This window comes from Diplotaxodon limnothrissa, linkage group LG14, assembly GCF_057381915.1.
Source record: "Diplotaxodon limnothrissa isolate DT_005_m linkage group LG14, D_limnothrissa_male_GT1.1, whole genome shotgun sequence".
Classification (NCBI taxonomy): Eukaryota; Metazoa; Chordata; class Actinopteri; order Cichliformes; family Cichlidae; genus Diplotaxodon; species Diplotaxodon limnothrissa.
Window position 1 is genome coordinate 27,380,954 of NC_140609.1, and position 21,176 is coordinate 27,402,129.

Below are 21,176 nucleotides of genomic sequence, written 5' to 3' on the forward strand. Positions count from 1 at the left end.
AATCTCACTCTCAGCACAAGTTCTTAAATCCTTTCAGTGCTTCCTCTGTGCAGAAATACAGTAGCTGCCATTGTATTAAGCGTAAAAAAACTCCAGCATGCTTTATTTCACATTAAATATTGGCAAGATTAGGAGTAAATTGCATATGCCAAACGTTAGTAAATATTGCCCTCCCTATATTTTAGGTCTCAAGAAAGAAACTCCCAGAAATGTGTTTGTGAGATGGTCAGTTGCAAAAATCTCAGAGTTCCTACCGCTTTTCAATGTGCTCTCTTTTTCAGTAGCCAGAGTAGCTTCTTTTCTTTTTTTTTCTTTTACACCAAAACTCAGTTTGTATTGGTGCAAAACATCAGTGAATCTGTCTCTTAGTTTCCAACTTTACAATCCCTGAGGCCCTCAGAACCAGATCTGGTCTGGTCCATTGCTGACTCTATGGCTATTTCATTGCGGTGATGTTTTCTATACAGTGCGGTGTTCATATATATAATTGATATAGTTTTAGTCTTCCTGTCTCTGTTTTTAATTATTTCTCTTTTCATCATTTCCTGTTTGATTGTGATATTTGGTTTCACGTATCTTGGTTGTTGCTGTCTTTGTCTTCTCTCCTCTTTTTATGATAGTACTCAGCTCTAATTGTATATTTATATTTGCGTTATCCTTGACCCATCACTGATATTCAATAACAGCAGTGCACTGTCATTTTATTTTATGATAACCTATTTCATGTTATTTTTCATAATTTCTAGACATGTCCTTTTTTATACTTGTACTCATACTGTAAATATTTCTTTTAAAAAAGGCCTAAAAGGAAAATACTATTCAGAAACACAAAAAAGACATCTCTCATATGGTATTTTATTTAGCTTCAAATTCAAATGTGAGTACTTTATTAATTACTCTGAAAAACACTGAAAATACAAAATGCTCATCTTGGATATTTCCCAGTCATGCCTTTCTTAATATTCCTTTCAGGGTGCAGTAAAATAATGTAACATTTGGGGACAAATATACATAGTAACAATCCAAAACTGGATGCTAATATAGCAAATATTTCCACTGCCACAGAAAATTTCCCAGGAGAGCTGACATAAGCTGGAATAAAAGAAATCCACACAGCCCAGAAAATCAGCATGCTGAAGGAGATGAACTTTGCTTCGTTGAATGTGTCCGGTAGCTTTCGTCCAAAGAATGCCAGGAGAAGACAGACAAAGGCCAGTAGGCCAATGTAACCGAGGACCAGATAGAATCCAGGAGGCCATGGCTCTTTACACTCCACAACAATCTAATGATGTTAAAAAGTATGAATACAGAGAGATTTTGTATGAATATTTTTCATTCCTCTCTTTATATATATATCCCTACATATAGATATACACAGTGGCTTGCAAAAATATTCAGCCCCCTTGAACTTTTCCACACTTTGTCACATTACAGGTACAAACATGAATGAATTTTATTGGAATTCTACATGAAATACCAGTACAAAGTGGTGTACACGTGAGAAGTGGAAGGAAAATCATACATGATTCCAAACATTTTTTTACAAATAAATAACTGCAAAGTCGGGTGTGCATGATTATTCAGCCCCCTTTGGTCTGAGTGCAGTCAGTTGCCCATAGACATTGCCTGATGAGTGCTAATGACTAAATAGAGTGCACCTGTGTGTAATCTAATGTCAGTACAAATACAGCTGCTCTTTGACGGCCTCAGAGGTTGTCTAAGAGAATATTGGGAGCAACAACACCATAAAGTCCAAAGAACACACAAGACAGGTCAGGGATAGAGTTACTGAGAAATTTAAAGCAGGCTTAGGCTACAAATAGATTTCCCAAGCCTTGAACATCCCACGGAGCACTGGTCAAGCGATCACTCAGAAATGGAAGGAGTATGGCACAACTGTAAACCTACCAAGACAAGGCCGTCCACCTAAACTCACAGGCCGAACAAGGAGAGCGCTGATCCGAAATGCAGCCAAGAGGCCCATGGTGATTCTGGACGAGCTGCAGAGATCTACAGCTCAGGTGGGGGAATCTGTCCACAGGACAGCTATTAGTCGTGCACTGCACAAAGTTGGCCTTTATGGAAGAATGGCAAGAAGAAAGCCATCGTTAACAGAAAACCATAAGAAGTCCCATTTGCAGTTTGCCAAAAGCCATGTGGGGGACACAGCAAACATGTGGAAGAAGGTGCTCTGGTCAGATGAAACCAAAATGGAACTTTTTGGCCAAAATGCAAAACACTATATGTGGCGGAAAACCAACACTGCACATCACTCTGAACACACCATCCCCACTGTCAAATATGGTGGTGGCAGCATCATGCTCTGGCGATGCTTCTCTTCAGCAGGGACAGGGAAGCTGGTCAGAGTTGATGGGAAGATGGATGGAGCCAAATACAGGGCAATCTTGGAAGAAAACCTCTTGGAGTCTGCAAAAGACTTGAGACTGGGGTGAAGGTTCACCTTCCAGCGGGACAACGACCCTAAACATAAATCCAGGGCAACAATGGAATGGTTTAAAACAAAACATATCCATGTGTTAGAATGGCCCAGTCAAAGTCCAGATCTAAATCCAATCGAGAATCTGTGGCAAGATCTGAAAACTGCTGTTCACAAACACGGTCCATCTAATCTGACTGAGCTGGAGCTGTTTTGCAAAGAAGAATGGGCAAGGATTTCAGTCTCTAGATGTGCAAAGCTGGTAGAGACATACCCTAAAAGACTGGCAGCTGTAATTGCAGCAAAAGGTGGTTCTACAAAGTATTGACTCAGGGGGCTGAATAATTACGCACACCCCACTTTGCAGTTATTTATTTGTAAATAATGTTTGGAATCATGTATGATTTTCGTTCCACTTCTCACGTGTACACCACTTTGTATTGGTCTTTCACGTGGAATTCCAATAAAATTGATTCATGTTTGTGGCTGTAATGTGACAAAATGTGGAAAAGTTCAAGGAGGCCGAATACATTTGCAAGACATTTTCATCTTTTCTGATGGTTTATGGCAACTAAATCAAGAAAAGAAATTACAGAAGTCATATTTTCAGTATTTAATACTCACTTTTCCAGTTAAAGCTTGGTAGTTTGGGTTCCTGAATGGAAAGGGAGGTGCTCCCAACACCCAGCCAGAACAGAGACAAATCTGAGGGGAGGATAGGATGATAGAAGAATACCAGAAACACACAAACTGATCTTTAAATGACAGTGACTGTTCGTCCTACCTGAGGAGCTGTCGCACAGATGATCAGAATCCTCTGCTGGGATGTACCAAACAGCTTCCGACCCCTGGAACCAGGTACATTAGTCCGGAAAGCCAGGAGGACCACAATGGTCTTAACAAGGAGGCAGGACAAACACAGGACAAAGCTGATCCCAAATGCTGCCTGGCGGAGCCTACATGTCCACCAAGATGGCTGACCAATGAACACCAGAGAACACAGGAAACAGAGCTTGAGTGACAGGAGAAGCAAGAAACTTATTTCTGAATTGTTGGCCTTGACGATGGGTGTAAAGCGGAAACTGTGAAACACAATGGTGATGATGGTGGTCAGTAAGAATCCCAACAGGGTGAGTGCAACCAGGATGATTCCCATGGTGTCATAGAAAGAGAGGAATTCTTCTTCCCCTGCAACACATTTCACTTTTTCTTTGTCTGACCAGAAGTACTCAGGACATTTTGTGCACTCAGTGGAACCTTTGGGAACACAAAACGTAACTATATGTGTGTAAACATTATGGAAGTTTTCCTTGCATATCAACATATCTTGATGGTTCTCCAAGTGTCCATCTTTAAATTCAATGACCTTCTTCATTGCACTACATAATAATTTATTTATTTATCTTCTTTAAAAAAATAATAATAAATAACTGTCACGGTTGGACGGCCCTTTCCGGACGACCCTGCTTGTGTTTATGTTTTCTGTATATGTGTTTGCTTCTCCCTCCCTGGCCCTCGGGGTTGTTTACGGAAGTGCGCGCCGTGGGAGAGGCGTGTCCTGGCGACTGTCGTCATTGGGAGTCCCTCTTCGCTGTTGCCGGCCCACCTGCAGCTGATTACCTGACCCGTGGTTGGTAATCATTCCTCCAGGCTAGAAAGGGGTATTTAACCTGGACTCACGGCGACAGTCGACGTGGGATTATTACTCCGAACTGGTATAGTCTGTGCGAGCAGTGTGAGTGTGTTATTCGGCTAGCGTGTGGCTAACGCTGGATTTTCCTTCTTCCTCCAGGAGGGGCGAGCGGAGAAGCGAGTTGGGGAGCACACACACTAAGGGAGTTACTACACGGAACGCACTGGGAGCAAGGGACGAGCACGATTGGAAAATTGCACTTTTGAATGGATTGTTGGACTTGTCTGTTTCACTGTAAATAAACGCACTGTGTTTCTGTGAGCAAGAACCGCGCCTGGGTCCCTCTTTTCCGTGACAGAATAATCCCACCATCATGGACCCAGCGGATTCTGCTTCACGCCAGCTGTCTATCCAAGCGGAGGTTTTGGAGCGACACGAGGAAATGCTGAAGCACGTTTCAAAGGAACAAACCGCGCTTCTGCAAGCCATGACAGAGCTTAAAGGTATGTTGATTTCCTCACCTAATACGGCTCCAACGCAGCCCGCCCCTTCGCTGGAAGCCGCGGCAGCCTGTCCGCTTCCTCCTTCACCTCCACCGCGGCAGCGGGAGTACTCACTCCCCGCACCCGAAAAATTTGACGGCGAGTTGGGGAGGAGCCGGGGTTTTTTGACGCAATGCTCTCTTGTGTTTAGACAGCAACCTTGTGCCTTTGCCTCTGATTCTGCTAAAATCGCTTATTTGGTGCAACTTATGACTGGGCGGGCGCTTCAATGGGCTCAGGCAGTTTTAAATACCCAGCCCTCTGTGTCATATGACGTCTTTCTCAGCAAGTTTCGCTGTGTGTTTGATAAAGGCGCTAGCTCGGATGCTGCAGGTCATCGCATGTTTTCTCTGAAGCAAGGTAGGAGGAGTGTTGCTGACTTTTCTGTGGAGTTCTGGATCCTGGCGGAGGAGTCGGGCTGGGAGGAGAAAGCACTGCGTGGAGCCTTCCTCAACAGCCTTAATGAGAATATTAAGCGTGAGTTAGCAACCAAGGAACTGCCTAAAGCTTTGTCTGCTCTAATCAATATGTGTATTAACTTAGACGACCACATGCGGGAGTTCGGCAGAAGAGCCGGGGATGGTCGGCGGCCTGCTGGGGGCACGGGTACATCTAGGGACCTTCCTACTCTGATGTGGAGAAGTGAGGAGGAGCAACACGGGGATGAAGAGCAACCCATGCAGCTCGGCGGAGCCAAGCTTTCCTCCTCTAGACTGGGGCGCAAACAACGGACTGGTGAGTGCTTTCTTTGTGGAAAAAGAGGACATTTTGTTGACTCCTGCCCAGACCGAGTAAAAGAGTCGGCCCGTCAGTAATTGTGGGGATACTGGCGGGCGCCACAACAAAAGTGTTCCCTCACCTCAGCTGCCCTGCTAAATTAATGTCTCACTCCCTCACTCACTCCTGCTGCGCACTCATTGACTCTGGTTCTGAACAAAATTTCCTAGACGAGGAGTTAGCCAACATCTTAGGCCTGCCCCTACTTCCCCTTCCAGAGGTCCTGAAGGTCTCAGCCTTAAATGGCGGCCATCTAGCCTCCGTCACACATCGCACTCAGGAGGTTACACTCATTATTTCGGGAAATCACTCTGAGAAAATCAGTTTGTTGGTATTCAAAGCCCCCCACACCCCACTGGTACTGGGATTTCCTTGGCTCCAACATCACAACCCCCAAATCGACTGGGCCAAAGGGTGTGTAACTGGCTGGAGCACGCGGTGTCATGAACAATGTTTACTTGCCGCTGTCCCGGACAATCCTGGGACCGCCTCTGCGAAAAGCTCCTCACCCCCCGACCTTTCCTTGGTGCCCGCCGACTACCACGACCTCGGCCAGGTATTCAGCAAAAGTAAGGCGTTGTCTTTGCCTCCACATCGGCCTTACGACTGTGGAATCGACCTACTCCCAGGCGCTCCCCTGCCAGCAAGTCGGCTCTACAGTCTGTCTAAACCGGAACGCGAGGCCATGGAATGCTACATAACGGAGTCTCTGGTCGCAGGTATTATTCGCCCATCTACTTCGCCTTTAGCAGCAGGATTCTTCTTTGTAAAGAAGAAAGATAAGAGCCTGCGTCCCTGCATTGACTTTCGAGGGCTGAACAAGATCACTGTTAGGAATAAATATCCACTCCCCCTGCTGGCCTCGGCATTCGAACTATTACAGGGGGCAGTCCTGTTCACCAAACTGGATCTTCGGAGTGCCTATCATCTGGTTCGCATCCGCAAGGGTGACGAGTGGAAGACGGCTTTCAACACCCACCTGGGGCACTTCGAATACTTAGTGATGCCCTTCGGTCTCACTAACGCCCCTGCGGTCTTCCAGGCCCTGATTAATGATGTGCTCAGGGACTTTATTAACCATTTTGTCTTCGTGTATCTGGATGACATTCTGATTTTTTCCAGGTCGCAGACTGAGCACATCAACCATGTACGTCTGGTTCTACGGCGCCTATTGGAGAACCGCCTTTTTGTGAAAGCGGAGAAATGTGAGTTCCATGTGGAAACTGTTTCTTTTCTGGGTTTCATTGTGGAACAGGGGCGTTTGCGAGCTGACCCGGCCAAAGTCAAAGCCGTAGTGGAATGGCCTATTCCCAAGACCCGCAAGGAGGTGCAGAGGTTCCTGGGCTTCGCCAATTTCTACCGCCGCTTTATCAGGGATTTCAGCAAGGTAGCCCTTCCTCTAACCAACCTAACTTCTCCTAAGTTGTCTTTCCAGTGGTCCTCCGCAGCCCAGCAAGCGTTTGATCGGCTCAAGCACCTGTTTTCCTCGGCTCCGGTCCTCGTCCAGGCGGACCTCGGCCGGCCTTTCGTCGTCGAGGTGGACGCGTCCGATTCGGGCGTGGGGGCGGTCCTCTCCCAACGGATCGACGGCAAGTTGCATCCCTGTGCGTTCTTCTCCCGCAGGTTGTCTCAGGCCGAGAGAAATTACGACGTGGGCGACCGGGAGTTGCTCGCCATCAAGTGGGCCCTTGAGGAATGGCGACATTGGCTGGAGGGCACTGAGCAGCCTTTCGTGGTGTGGACAGACCACAAAAATCTGGCGTATCTCCAGGCAGCCAAGCGCCTCAACGCCCGACAAGCCAGGTGGGCCTTATTTTTTACTCGTTTTCACTTCTCCATTACTTACAGGCCCGGTTCTAGGAACACTAAGCCAGACGCGTTGTCGCGCCAGTTCGCACCCGTGACCGATGAGGACGAGAAGGAAAAACCCATCCTGCCCCCCACCTGCATTGTGGGTGCACTAACATGGGAGATTGAAAAGGTGGTCAGGGACGCCCAGCGACAGGAGCCCGACCCTGGCACGGGCCCGAAAGGGAGACTATATGTTCCGGCCACAGCGCGTAGTCAGGTCATTCACTGGGTACATACTGCCAAGTTTTCGTGCCACCCAGGTAAAAATCGCACTGTCTCCTTTCTACGACGTTTGTTTTGGTGGCCCTCTCTTGTTCTCGATGTCCAGAACTATGTTGCGGCATGCCCGGTGTGCGCACGGAACAAAACCACCAACTCGCCTGCTTCTGGCCTCCTGCGACCATTACCCACTCCAAAACGCCCATGGTCGCACATCGCCCTGGACTTCGTCACCGGCTTGCCTCCCTCTGCAGGTAACACCTCCATTCTAACCATTATTGACCGTTTTTCCAAGGCTGCCCACTTCATTGCGCTGCCCAAGCTCCCTTCTGCCTTGGAGACGGCCCAGTTACTGACGCAGCATGTGTTTCGGCTCCACGGCATACCCCAGGACATCGTTTCCGACCGTGGCCCTCAGTTCACCTCGCGGGTTTGGAAGGAGTTCTGTGCAGAATTGGGAGCTCAGGTCAGTTTGTCCTCCGGGTTCCACCCCCAAACTAATGGTCAGACCGAAAGGGCCAATCAGGAGCTGGAGGCCATGTTGCGTTGCGTCGCATCATCGAACCAAGCGACCTGGAGCGAGCAGTTGGCCTGGGTGGAGTATGCCCACAACGCCAGCACGTCATCAGCGACTGGACTCTCGCCCTTCGAGGCGTCGCTGGGGTATCAACCCCCTCTCCTCTCCATCTCTGAGGGAGAGCTGGCGGTTCCCTCGGTCCAGCACCACCTTAGGCGCTGTTGTCGGGTCTGGCGGGCCACGCGCGCAGCACTCCTGAGAACGGCCGAGCGGAACAAGGCATTGGCGGATCGCCGCCGCACTCCTGCTCCGGATTATCAGGTCGGCCAGCGGGTGTGGCTCTCCAGCAAGCACATCCCTCTTCGGACTGAGTCCAAGAAACTGGCCCCTCGGTCTCTTGGCCCCTTTGCCATCCAGGAGGTCCTGAACCCGGTGACGGTCCGGCTGGCCCTTCCGCCTGCTATGAAGGTACATGACGTCTTCCATGTTTCTCAGGTTAGGCCCGTCCGGACCAGCCCTTTGTGCCCGCCCCCTGGGCCCCCGCCACCCGCCCGGATTATCGACGGCGCCCCGGCGTATTCCATTACTCGCATAATGGATGCCCGGCGCCGCGGTAGGGGCTTTCAGTTTTTGGTGGATTGGGAGGGGTACGGTCCGGAAGAACGTTCTTGGGTGCCGCGGTCTGCCATTCTCGATCATCGCATGGTGAGAGAATTCCGCCGCCGGCATCCGGACAAGTTTGCCAGGTCGCCCGGAGGCTCCCATTAGAGGGGGGGTACTGTCACGGTTGGACGGCCCTTTCCGGACGACCCTGCTTGTGTTTATGTTTTCTGTATATGTGTTTGCTTCTCCCTCCCTGGCCCTCGGGGTTGTTTACGGAAGTGCGCGCCGTGGGAGAGGCGTGTCCTGGCGACTGTCGTCATTGGGAGTCCCTCTTCGCTGTTGCCGGCCCACCTGCAGCTGATTACCTGACCCGTGGTTGGTAATCATTCCTCCAGGCTAGAAAGGGGTATTTAACCTGGACTCACGGCGACAGTCGACGTGGGATTATTACTCCGAACTGGTATAGTCTGTGCGAGCAGTGTGAGTGTGTTATTCGGCTAGCGTGTGGCTAACGCTGGATTTTCCTTCTTCCTCCAGGAGGGGCGAGCGGAGAAGCGAGTTGGGGAGCACACACACTAAGGGAGTTACTACACGGAACGCACTGGGAGCAAGGGACGAGCACGATTGGAAAATTGCACTTTTGAATGGATTGTTGGACTTGTCTGTTTCACTGTAAATAAACGCACTGTGTTTCTGTGAGCAAGAACCGCGCCTGGGTCCCTCTTTTCCGTGACAATAACATATATGGGCTACCAGTCTGGTTGCTGATCTCTCCATCTGCACAGGGCAAACAATCAAAGCAGCATTTGGGCTCTCCTTGGCGTGTGGCCTGCCTGCTGCCAGGGGGACATGGAGCACTACACTGAGATACAGGAACCTGAACAAGGAACAGAGAAAAGTAAAATAGCCATCAATATGTTGTTTCTGCTATTTAAGATAGTGTATCAAGTTAATTTGAACAGTTTCATAACAAATACGTGGAGGATAACTATGACCTACCTGTAACTGTCCTTTTGTCCATACAATGGTGTTCTTTTTTATTTGCAACTGCTCTCTCTGTGGTGCTGAACCATCATATGTTCCAACTTTGATAAATCTAGCACAAAGTAGCATAAAATATTTCAAAAGGCCAAAGAATTTATGTATTGTAGCATTTTATCAAAAATTGCAGTTATCCTAAAATAAATGTAACTATAGTTTATTGTTCATGATTACTTCAACATGCAGTTCATTTGCACTTTAAAGTATTATATCCCACCTGATTTTATCCTTGCTGTCCTTCTGCCAGTTAATAATGTCATAAAGCGGGACTGGCTCTCCATTGGAGTCAAAGTATACTTTATCATCAAACTGGTTGGTGAAATTGACCATCTTCAGATATTGAAGAAACTACAAAAAAAGAGAATTAGAAAAACAAAAGAATGGCAAAAAAAACCCTACACATGAATCCCATGAATGTTGATTTAAATATTTTATAATATTTTCAATTACCTGACCATTTGAAAATGAGCTGTGTTTCTCACACAATCCCCCGCTAGGTCCTGCTGAATCGCAGTTCAAAAAAGTGTGCAGAGCATGGGCAACGGCATACACAGCTTTATACACATTGTAGGATATTCGAACCTGAGATACATCACTATAACTGCTGTCAGTGTTTCTCAAATCCTCTGACCCTGTGCATACAGGCTTTTCAAAAGCATATTCACCATCTTTATAAGCTGACATGTTAAATAAACTTTTTTGTCCCACATTAAATCCGACCATATAAAGAGAATTGTTTTGGAAACCTGAGTTGTAACGAAAACTATCATTAACATTGAAATCATCTGCTTCATAGTCTTTGGCTCTTTGGCTTTCAAACTCCAGCTTACAACCAAAATGTTCTTCCCAGAACATATTGAAAAATTCCATTCCTGGTTTGGGAGAGGGTCGGACATTCAAAAGAAACTCTTTCAAGCCTGGGATGCTGACTCCAGGGAAAGTGAAGCCCAGTGTTCCCTGTAGAATGTGGAGAAACTGGGGTGAGGCCAGTCGGCTCGAGGTCACCCAGGCTTCACTGGCTATCCATTGTATCCCTGTCACATTCCTTTGAGCTAGCTGGGAAATCATAGATAAAATAATGCAGCAATTTTCATGAAAACAATTATGAGCATAATGACACTATATATCACTACTTACTTCTGAGAACAGATTTAGGAGCTTCCCTTCTGTAGCAAACAACACCACAACCCGAGCAGTTGAACTCTCCAGCGTATCTGTCATTTCTTGTATTTCAGCCATTGTGGGCGATGTCGGGATGGTGAGATGAAATGCCACACATCCACCTTGCCTTCCAAACTGATTAGAGAATGCCTGGATGCCATAAAGGCTGTAGTCATCCTGAAATGTATATACAGAAAGCATTTATAAACCATGTTGCTGTCTAAAGCTGTCTTATTGTAGCATTTAAAAAAGTTTTTATCTCACCATAGTTCCTATTGTGCCCACCCAGAACCAGCCTAAAAATGTGACAAGCTTTACGAGACCTCTAACTTGAAAGAGATCACTTGGCACAGTTCTTAAGAATGATGGGTACAAATGCTTATCAGTAAGACAGGTACAGGTGGAAAAATAACTCACCTAGAGAGAAAGTGATTTCTTTCTGTATTATTGAGCTAAAACACAAATCAAATACACAACACTATTAAATAAAGTTGTATAGTATATTACCAGTGGTATGTTGAAAGGGCCAAGTGTGTGAGCGACAGCTCTTGTAGACGAAGAGGGTGCAAGACCAATCACAGCAGGAACCAGAGAATAATACAGACATGTGGAAGACTCTTTCGTCTTTATTTCTTCTCTTGTATTTTCATTTAGGTAATATCCAGTGTTTTTAACACTATTTGAAATTTCATTTCTATTTTTCAATGAGGTCATTATTTCTTTTGTAGTTAGTCTTACAGTCTTTAACCCTTCCCCGTTGATACCATTGTATTCAGTATCTTCTGATCTTTCAACTTTACTGTCGACAGTTTTAGAGTGTCTGAGTAACGAAAAAAGAGCCTGAAGGCTGGTGGGGATATGGTCACAGCAGTCTATGATATGGTAGCCTAGTTTAACACCTGGTAACAGACTTGAATTATGGTTAATTTCCTCCACTGCAAACACCATAGTATTTAGTATTTAGTATTTATTTATTTATTGTCATTGTCAAGAACAATGAAATTGCGTTTGGGGCTTCCATACAACCCAAAAAAAAGAAGAAAATAATAAATACCCCTTAAAACCCAAGTGTACATATTTAACCCAGTGTGACTCCAATGCAATAAGACAATCCTTAGCAATAATGTTCGTAGAAATTCAGACAAAGACCTGAGAAACATGACAAAATACAACAATGCAACCCATTCAATATTATTGTACTGTGAGATATGATATCAGATATGATAGTTATCTATTTAAGAAAGAGGGGGGGGGGGGGCAGGAGGGGGAAGAGAATAAAGATATGATGCACCAATGCAGACCAGTTCATTGCTATTAAGAAGTTGGATATGGTTATTGTCCGTGAGAGGGGGGCAGAGAGTTCAGGAGCCTCACAGCCTGTGGATACAGGCTGTTGGCCAGTCTGGATGTTCTGGCCTGTATAGACCTGTAGTCATCATCCAGCGAAAGGCTCTTTGATAAAAGCTGTAGATAAGAAAAACTTCATAACATATTTATTCATTTAATAAAATAATATCATTTAAACAGTCTTATAGAAACATGGCAATATGGTCAAAGCTTATGCTTTTTTGACTTTGTGTTACAAGGAAGAAGAAAAAAAAAGCACTATACTACACTCACCTGCTGCATGATGTAATTTGAGGTTTACTGTTGTAGCTGTGCTGTGGCTCAGTGACAACATAATGCAGAGGGAAAAACCCTCCAATCACAACATCCCCATCAGAGTGCAAGGCTGGGAGCTCACTGCCTCCCAGTTTTACACACTGAGATAAACTAGAATCAACACTTCTCGTTCCCCTGATCTTTAAACCATGCATTGGCTCTGTCATCGCAGCTTCTTCTTTTTCCACAACACCTCCCTCCACACTTAGTGACTTAGAAGTGTTAACATCAACGAAGACAATACAAATCGTATTAAAGAAGACATTAAAAAACACCCAAAGAAAATAACCAACAAGAGTTGAATGCATTATTCACGGTAAACTCATAAAAACTTTGTGCTTAAACCAGTGGTCCTCTAGCATAGTGTATGACACCACAGTGAAGTGTTTTAATATATCTGGTGCTTGTGTCATTTTATTGTTTCTTATGAGTCATCATTAGATCACCCAATCACAGCAAAGTGCAACAGGAGAGAGGATAACACTGCTTGAACAAATCGTTAATTTCTTAAGTTGAACCACTGCTTTAAATTCAAGTTTGTTAAGCTGTTTTCCTAGAGTCACACACTTTTCATTACAAAACACAGAAAAGAATAATATTTTTTCATTTCCTCTGATATATTATTATTCTCCTGTGTCTGGTGCTAAAAACCACACAAAACAATGTTGTTGTTCTATAAGCATTAATATTTAAATGTAGTGCTCTGCTGTATAGATAATCATTTCATATTTTCCCTATAGTACGTATTTGTCCTACAGTATAGCCTCACTAGTTCATGCACTGGGTATGTTTAATTTCTATTTGCAGCACAGGCCTCTGCTCACAAAATGTTAAATCCTTCATTATTATATATTTGTCAGAAAACTCATGTGTCATGTCATAGTAAAATATCAATTATTAATGCCTAAATGCTACCCATGCATAGAGTTTTATTTTTTTCTTTCTAGCATTTAAAGCTTTGGTACAGCACTGACCAGTACTGTGTAGGCTCGACAGGAACCAACAGTCTTAAAGTAAGCCTGGCACAGACTGCTGCATGTTTTGCATAGGAGAAATTTGGCTCAAAGGTTTGACAACACCTTGCATTCAGGGGCGATTCTAGGATCAGAGCTTTGGGGGTGCTGAGCACCCAGAGAGCTGCCCAGCCGGCCAAGATACACTTTACTCGTCACAATGAGACTTCTTCCTTGTCTCTGTCAGTCCCTGCATCCTCCCTGTCCTCGTCGTCTGTTGTCTTCGTCTCCGTTATCAGTCATCATAATTTTACCATCTCTGTGCAAGTCTGCAAATTTCTTTATTAAATCATAAGATTCTTAAATTCATCAAGTCTCTCTGTGCCTGGGTCCTCGTCTCAAAACATGACATCACTGTTTTGTGCATTTTAACGCAATTTAATCCCCACATTTGTGAAAGAAATGCAAAACACTTTTTTGAAAAGTCTGTAACAAAACCATCAAATCTGATAAAGGTTATTTAAATGCTGCAAAAGAAGAATGGATTGGAATAAGAAAAGAAAATACATATAGTTCCTTAATTACTGGGGGAAAATTATGAATGATGCTCATAGTGAGTCAAAAGTAAACTGAGTGGATTTTTGGACAGAGATTCAATTTTAATGTGTATGTATAATATAATACAGATGCACAAAAAAACACTTCCAAAACAGAATAAATTATTACAAATAAATTATTACAAAATATTTAAAAAATATATATAAAAATGGAGGCAACTTTGCCTGTGGTAGAATGTATACCATGCATGAAAAAAATCTTTACTGCAGATACTAGTTTTACTAATTTAATAATACTAATTTTGCGTTGTAAGATTTATGATTTTCATTTTTTCATAGTGGTACTTAGGAGAGCTTGACATTTTTTATCAGGTGGTACACACTGTAAAAAGTTTGAGAAACACTGATAAGTGTATGTGTGCTTTTGGAAAACATTTAAAGCTGCTGTACAGAATCTTTGAAACAAGCTTAAAACATTTTTAGAATATAAACAGAGCACTCTGCTTCTCTTTACAGCTCCTCACTCCACCAGGGCACCGTTTGGCACTTTCTGATAGTGTGCAAATGTGATCTACGTACTGTGTCAGTCATACAGACAACTGGACAGTCCAAAAGTTGGCCTACCTAAAACTGGCTGAGGTTTTAGTAGAGTTGTGGCTGAACCACATAAAAATATATCATTAATTTTAATCTCCCCAATCAATTATAATGTTATGTTGGAATGTTATGTTAAAAAGGGTCAAAAATGTTTCAACCCAGTTTGTTTAGCAGATTCTGTATAGCAGCTTTAATATAGGGAGGACACAACCTCCAGATTGTGTGAGTAAAATCATTTTTTTTCTCTTTGTCAGTTTAACAATTTCTGTTTTGCCTGTCACTATTCCCTGTCTGTTTTCTTACCTGGTTTTTCCTGATCTTGCCCTTTCTCCTCACGTTCCCCTCTTTCCTCTCTCCCTCTTTGGACTGACAATCATACACAAATAGATTCAATTAGATGAAAAATTACATTAATATGAAAAAAATACTATTAAGATCACTAACAAAAAGTCCTCTCTCAGTCTACTTTCAACCAAAAGGCAAATAACCAAACCACACGAACATCTAATAAAAGATATAAACATTGAAACACTGATTTTACACTTTTACCTGAATGTGGCTCCTTTTTTTGAAAAAACTTCCTTATATCCATTATGAACCTGGCTGTCTCTCTGTACACAAACACACACACACACACACACACACACACACACACACACAACAGGAGTTATAAGGTTAATGGGCTGAAGCACCCCCAAAAATGGGCTAAAGTCGCCCCTGCTTGCATCTAAATCACATAAGGTTGGCCTGTGGGTGAGTTGAGGAGGTGTTGGCTCGCCCTGAGTTAAAACATTCAGTGATGGCCAAATATGGAAATATGGAAAACTGATGTAGACCATTTCACTGTCTACATAATTTATACATGCCATGCAATAGCTTTGAGTTGTTGTATAGATGTATAATATCTTAAATGACGGTATTTGTTAATGTTTCTTTGAGTAGTGAAATTGTCAGATTCCATTCACAAGTGTCAGTGTTTGGGCAACAAATTGAGAGAATTGAGTCAAATATAAGATGACCTAAGGGTAACGGTTATTGAGAGAACCCAAAAGCAGCAAACAGATTCCAGAGAATGAATCAGATAGATTGAATGCTTTATTACTAACAATAAGAATTGGGCTTGGTGTCCAGGGGGGTTTGGGGAAAGGGAAAACTCTGTTGTTAAGCAGAGACTAACTAACAGTTAGTAATTATTTCCTGAACATTCGTGAAAAGAAAAAAAAACCACATTGGTCCCAGCCATGATTGCAGCATTGTTAGTAAGAAAGAGCTGAGGCCTGTGCTACAGAATTTTGTCTTATTCAGGTAACTTCAGGGTGAACCTTGGTGGAAGGTGGTTTACTTATTACCAGGGTACATGACCATGGTAACTCATGCTGCAAATGTGATCCAGATTAGAGATCAACTCTACTTACTGACAAACCAGTTCTCTGAAAAATAGAATCACAAACCTTGAAGGTCCCTCAGACCGCTCTCTAATGACAGTCTGAGAGATTTTCCAGTAGTGTTTAATGTCTTTGCATTTAGAAGCAGCTTTATCACTTGCTTTTTCTTCTATTGGCTGGGAACTGTCATGGATCGCTGTGTGGCAAGCAGGATGAGGACCCAAAATGCAAACTCACGGACTCAGGGGATAAACTCAAAATCACAGCTTTAATGCTGGAAGGCAGATCATAACTAACACTTGCAGAGAGACACAGGGAAATCCACGCAGCTATGAGGGAGAACGCGACGCCGAACAGAGGGAGACGCAGACAGAAATACACAGAGGGTTAACGAGGAAAGTGGGAACACACGGGGAACACAGCTGACACAGATAACCATAACGAGACAGGGCGGGGTGAACATAACACTGACGGGAGACGGGCAGAGTCAAACAGGAAGTACACAGAGGTTCAGACAGGAGGAGAGAGCACGGGGAGAACAGACATAACAGGCTGGGGAAAACATGGAATAAAACACGAAAGGGGACAAGGGCTCATGAATACATAGAGGGGCACACAGGGGGTGAGAGTCACAAAGGGAAAGCACACAGGGAACAACATAACAGGGCAACTCAGGAAACAGAACCTAAACAGAGAACTGAATACAAAAATACAAGAGAACTAAGAATACTGGGCCAACACGGCCCAGGACCATGACAGGAACAATTTACAACAATTTTATTGTTATCTTAATCCATATATATAAAGTCTTAATTCTTAATATATGAGCCTAAAACAGAGCATCCCTTTGCAGTTGCTGATTTTAAATTCAATTTGCATGTAAACACATTTTGAAATCAGTTTTTGTATTTATTTTTTAATTAATCTCAGAATGTTAAAGGCAGTGGCTGTAATAATAAAACTGTCTTTTCAATGGTTGATCTGATATCCTCGTGTTGGTGTTGTTCCCAGATCATCATACTAAATGTTGTTCCAGGATCAACATTGCAAGTGACCAATCAGAATGTTGTGACGTCATACTTTTGCGACTTCGGGAAAAACCGGCGTAAAACAAAAAACTGTACTAAAGCTGCGTGAAACCGCCTCTGTCCGCCGATCAACGGGCCCTGACCCTAACCCTAACCCTAACCGTAACCCTTTAATAAACAGTAAGCAGAATTGATATTGTCCTTGCAACATTGGAATTTCATAAATGCACGAATGGCTTGGCGCGCAAAAGAATTACGTCACAACAATGTGATTGGTCACTTGCAATGTTGAACCTGGAACAACATTTTCATGATGGTCTGGGAACAACACCAACACGAGGATATCAGATCATCCCTTTTCAATATTCATTTTTTAAATAGAAACTTTTTTCCAGTCTTACGGGTCGAAGAACATTCATTTAGTGCTGTTAATACTAAATTAGAAAACAGTGAATTCGCACTTTGGACTTATTTGGAACAGCTGTGTTACTTTCTTTCTGTATTTTGTGCATCCTTTTCATATTTTTCTAATATTAGAATTTTTTCAGTATTGCTACATTACTACACCCTTTCATGTGAAGTGGTCATGAAGCTCATTAACCCTCTCAGGCTCAAATTAAACTTTTTGTTGCTAATGCACAACCAAGTCCTGCAGTGGTACTTCTGAAAAAAACTCATAAAATATGTATGTGGGGTAATCAGGTTGTTAATTTTTAACTGTTGCAAATCGGCAACGCCTGCCTCAAGAGGGTTAAAACAAACTTTACCTGAAACATTAGCAAAGACAAGTGAAAACTGCAAAATTCAATGGGCAGCAACAGCCCATATTCAATTAGAATTTCATTATAAGGTGATGTAAACCAGTCACTTATCGGGCTGTAAATTCTGTTTCACTCTTACATTTACCTTTTGGTGTCAGCAGAAACATTGAAAGAAGAGGATAGATAGGGAGAGAAGTAGAGAGAGAGGATGAAGACAGCAAAAGGAGAGAAAGCAAGAAGAAACAGGTAAGAGTGGCCATGTAGTAAAAGTAAACCAAGCCGAGGTAACTTCTGTTTTACCCACATTCTCTGATGATATCACATTCCAAATAGAAAATATTCATTGATGTGAATGGTAGCATTTAACAGGAATCTTATATCTAAACATGGCTGTATAGGATGTCTGCCACTACATTCGAGTAACAGATCAGACAGATGTCTACTCTTTGATTTTTTTTTTGGTTTATATATATATATATATATATATATATATATATATATATATATACAGTTACAAGTACCTGGGGATCCCGCAGGCAAATGGGAACCATGAAGAGGCCGCTAGAAAGGCTGCAACCACCAAGTACCTGCAGAGGGTCAGGCAAGTCCTGAGGAGTCAGCTGAACGGTAAGAACAATATCCGGGCCATCAACACCTACGCCCTGCCCGTGATCAGGTACCCTGCTGGGGTAACAGGCTGGCCAAAGGAGGAGATAAAAGCCACTGACATAAAGACAAGAAAGCTCCTTACCATGCATGGAGGGTTTCACCCCAAGTCCAGCACCCTGAGGCTGTACGCTAAGTGGAAGGAAGGGGGCCGGGGACTGGTGAGTGTCAGCACCACAGTCCAGGATGAGACAACGAACATCCAAGAATACATTGGGAAGATGGCCCCAACTGACTGAGTGCTCAGTGAATACCTCAGGCAGCAGAAACCCAAGAAAGAGGAGGGAGACGAGGAACCATCATGGAAGGACAGGGCCCTGCACGGTATGTACCACTGGCAGATAGAGGAGGTGGCTGATATCCAGAAATCCTACCAGTGGCTGGACAAAGCTGGACTGAAAGACAGCACAGAGGCACTAATCATGGCAGCACAAGAACAAGCTCTGAGTACAAGATCCATAGAGGCTGGGGTCTATCACACCAGGCAAGACCCCAGGTGCAGGCTGTGTAAAGATGCCCCAGAGACAATCCAGCACATAACAGCAGGGTGCAAGATGCTAGCAGGCAAGGCATACATGGAACGCCATAACCAAGTGGCCGGCATAGTGTACAGGAACATCTGTGCCGAGTATAACCTGGAAGTCCCAAGGTCAAAACGGGAGATGCCCCCAAGGGTGGTGGAGAATGACCGAGCTAAGATCCTGTGGGACTTCCAGATACAGACGGACAAAATGGTGGTGGCTAACCAACCGGACATAGTGGTGGTAGACAAGCAGAAGAAGACGGCCGTAGTGATCGATGTAGCGGTTCCGAATGACAGCAATATCAGGAAGAAGGAACACGAGAAGCTGGAGAAATACCAAGGGCTCAGAGAAGAGCTCGAGAGGATGTGGAGGGTGAAGGTAACAGTGGTCGCTGTGGTAATCGGAGCACTAGGTGCGGTGACTCCCAAGCTAGGCGAGTGGCTCCAGCAGATCCTGGGAACAACATCGGAGTTCTCTGTCCAGAAGAGCGCAGTCCTGGGAACAGCTAAGATACTGCGCAGGACCCTCAAGCTCCCAGGCCTCTGGTAGAGGACCCGAGCTTGAAGGATAAACCGCCCGCAGGGGCGTGCTGGGTGTTTATATATATATATATATATATATATATATATATATATATATATATATATATAAAAAACACCGATGTTATTCCCGGGATCTGCTGGAGCCACTCGCCTAGCTTGGGAGTCACCGCACCTAGTGCTCCGATTACCACGGGGACCACCGTTACCTTCACCCTCCACATCCTCTCGAGCTCTTCTCTGAGCCCTTGGTATTTCTCCAGCTTCTCGTGTTCCTTCTTCCTGATATTGCTGTCATTCGGAACCGCTACATCGATCACTACGGCCGTCTTCTTCTGTTTGTCTACCACCACTATGTCCGGTTGGTTAGCCACCACCATTTTGTCCGTCTGTATCTGGAAGTCCCACAGGATCTTAGCTCGGTCATTCTCCACCACCCTTGGGGGCATCTCCCATTTTGACCTCGGGACTTCTAGGTTATACTCGGCACAGATGTTCCTGTACACTATGCCGGCCACTTGGTTATGGCGTTCCATGTATGCCTTGCCTGCTAGCATCTTGCACCCTGCTGTTATGTGCTGGATTGTCTCTGGGGCATCTTTACACAGCCTGCACCTGGGGTCTTGCCTGGTGTGATAGACCCCAGCCTCTATGGATCTTGTACTCAGAGCTTGTTCTTGTGCTGCCATGATTAGTGCCTCTGTGCTGTCTTTCAGTCCAGCTTTGTCCAGCCACTGGTAGGATTTCTGGATATCAGCCACCTCCTCTATCTGCCGGTGGTACATACCGTGCAGGGGCCTGTCCTTCCATGATGGTTCCTCGTCTCCCTCCTCTTTCTTGGGTTTCTGCTGCCTGAGGTATTCACTGAGCACTCGGTCAGTTGGGGCCATCTTCCCAATGTATTCTTGGATGTTCCTTGTCTCATCCTGGACTGTGGTGCTGACACTCACCAGTCCCCGGCCCCCTTCCTTCCGCTTAGCGTACAGCCTCAGGGTGCTGGACTTGGGGTGAAACCCTCCATGCATGGTCAGGAGCTTTCTTGTCTTTATGTCAGTGGCTTCTATCTCCTCCTTTGGCCAGCCTATTACCCCAGCAGGGTACCTGATCACGGGCAGGGCGTATGTGTTGATGGCCCGGATCTTGTTCTTACCATTCAGCTGACTCCTCAGGACTTGCCTGACCCTCTGCAGGTACTTGGTGGTTGCAGCCTTTCTAGCGGCCTCTTCATGGTTCCCATTTGCCTGCGGGATCCCCAGGTACTTGTAACTGTCCTCTATGTCTGCAATGTTGCCTTCTGGTAGTTCAATCCCCTCAGTTCTGACTACCTTCCCTCTCTTTGTTACCATCCGACTACACTTCTCCAGTCCGAATGTCATTCCAATGTCATATATATATATATATATATATAGAGAGAGAGAGAGAGAGAGAGAGAGAGAAAAGAAATAGATAAATATAATACAAAACTTTAATATTAGATGAAAATATTTAGGAAAAACAAAATGCAGTTTTTCAATAATGATTTTATTTATTAATGGAAAAAAGTTATGTCTTAATATCATCTGGGGCTGCTTTATGCTTCAGGACCAGGACAATTTCCTGTAATTGTTACTGTAGTTGATGGAACTGTGAATTCTGCTCTCTACCAGAAAATCGGTAGAATGTCTGGCCACGAGTTTATGACCTAAAGCCCAAAAGCTCACTTAGGCTATACCAAAGAACAATG

The 21,176-nt window shown here is 44.4% G+C and overlaps 2 protein-coding genes across 2 annotated transcripts; one reads left to right on the forward strand and one right to left on the reverse strand.

The window, feature by feature from the left end:
* Positions 1–925: 925 nt before the first annotated feature.
* Positions 926–11,732, reverse strand: LOC146619007 (extracellular calcium-sensing receptor-like). Its single transcript, XM_085370928.1, has 13 exons — positions 11,611–11,732; positions 11,289–11,457; positions 11,046–11,198; positions 10,758–10,958; positions 10,441–10,577; positions 10,341–10,383; positions 10,071–10,265; positions 9,838–9,968; positions 9,579–9,675; positions 9,333–9,456; positions 3,222–3,694; positions 3,062–3,142; positions 926–1,282 (listed from the first exon to the last, which is right to left on the reverse strand). Exons 1-13 carry the CDS (start codon positions 11,727–11,729, stop codon positions 926–928), a joined length of 2,280 nt encoding a protein of 759 aa, XP_085227054.1. The 5' UTR covers positions 11,730–11,732.
* LOC146619008 (uncharacterized) lies at positions 4,444–9,273 on the forward strand. The gene is made up of 3 exons (XM_085370929.1): positions 4,444–4,573; positions 4,973–5,347; positions 9,117–9,273. Exons 1-3 carry the CDS (start codon positions 4,444–4,446, stop codon positions 9,221–9,223), a joined length of 612 nt encoding a protein of 203 aa, XP_085227055.1. The 3' UTR covers positions 9,224–9,273.
* Positions 11,733–21,176: the final 9,444 nt, after the last annotated feature.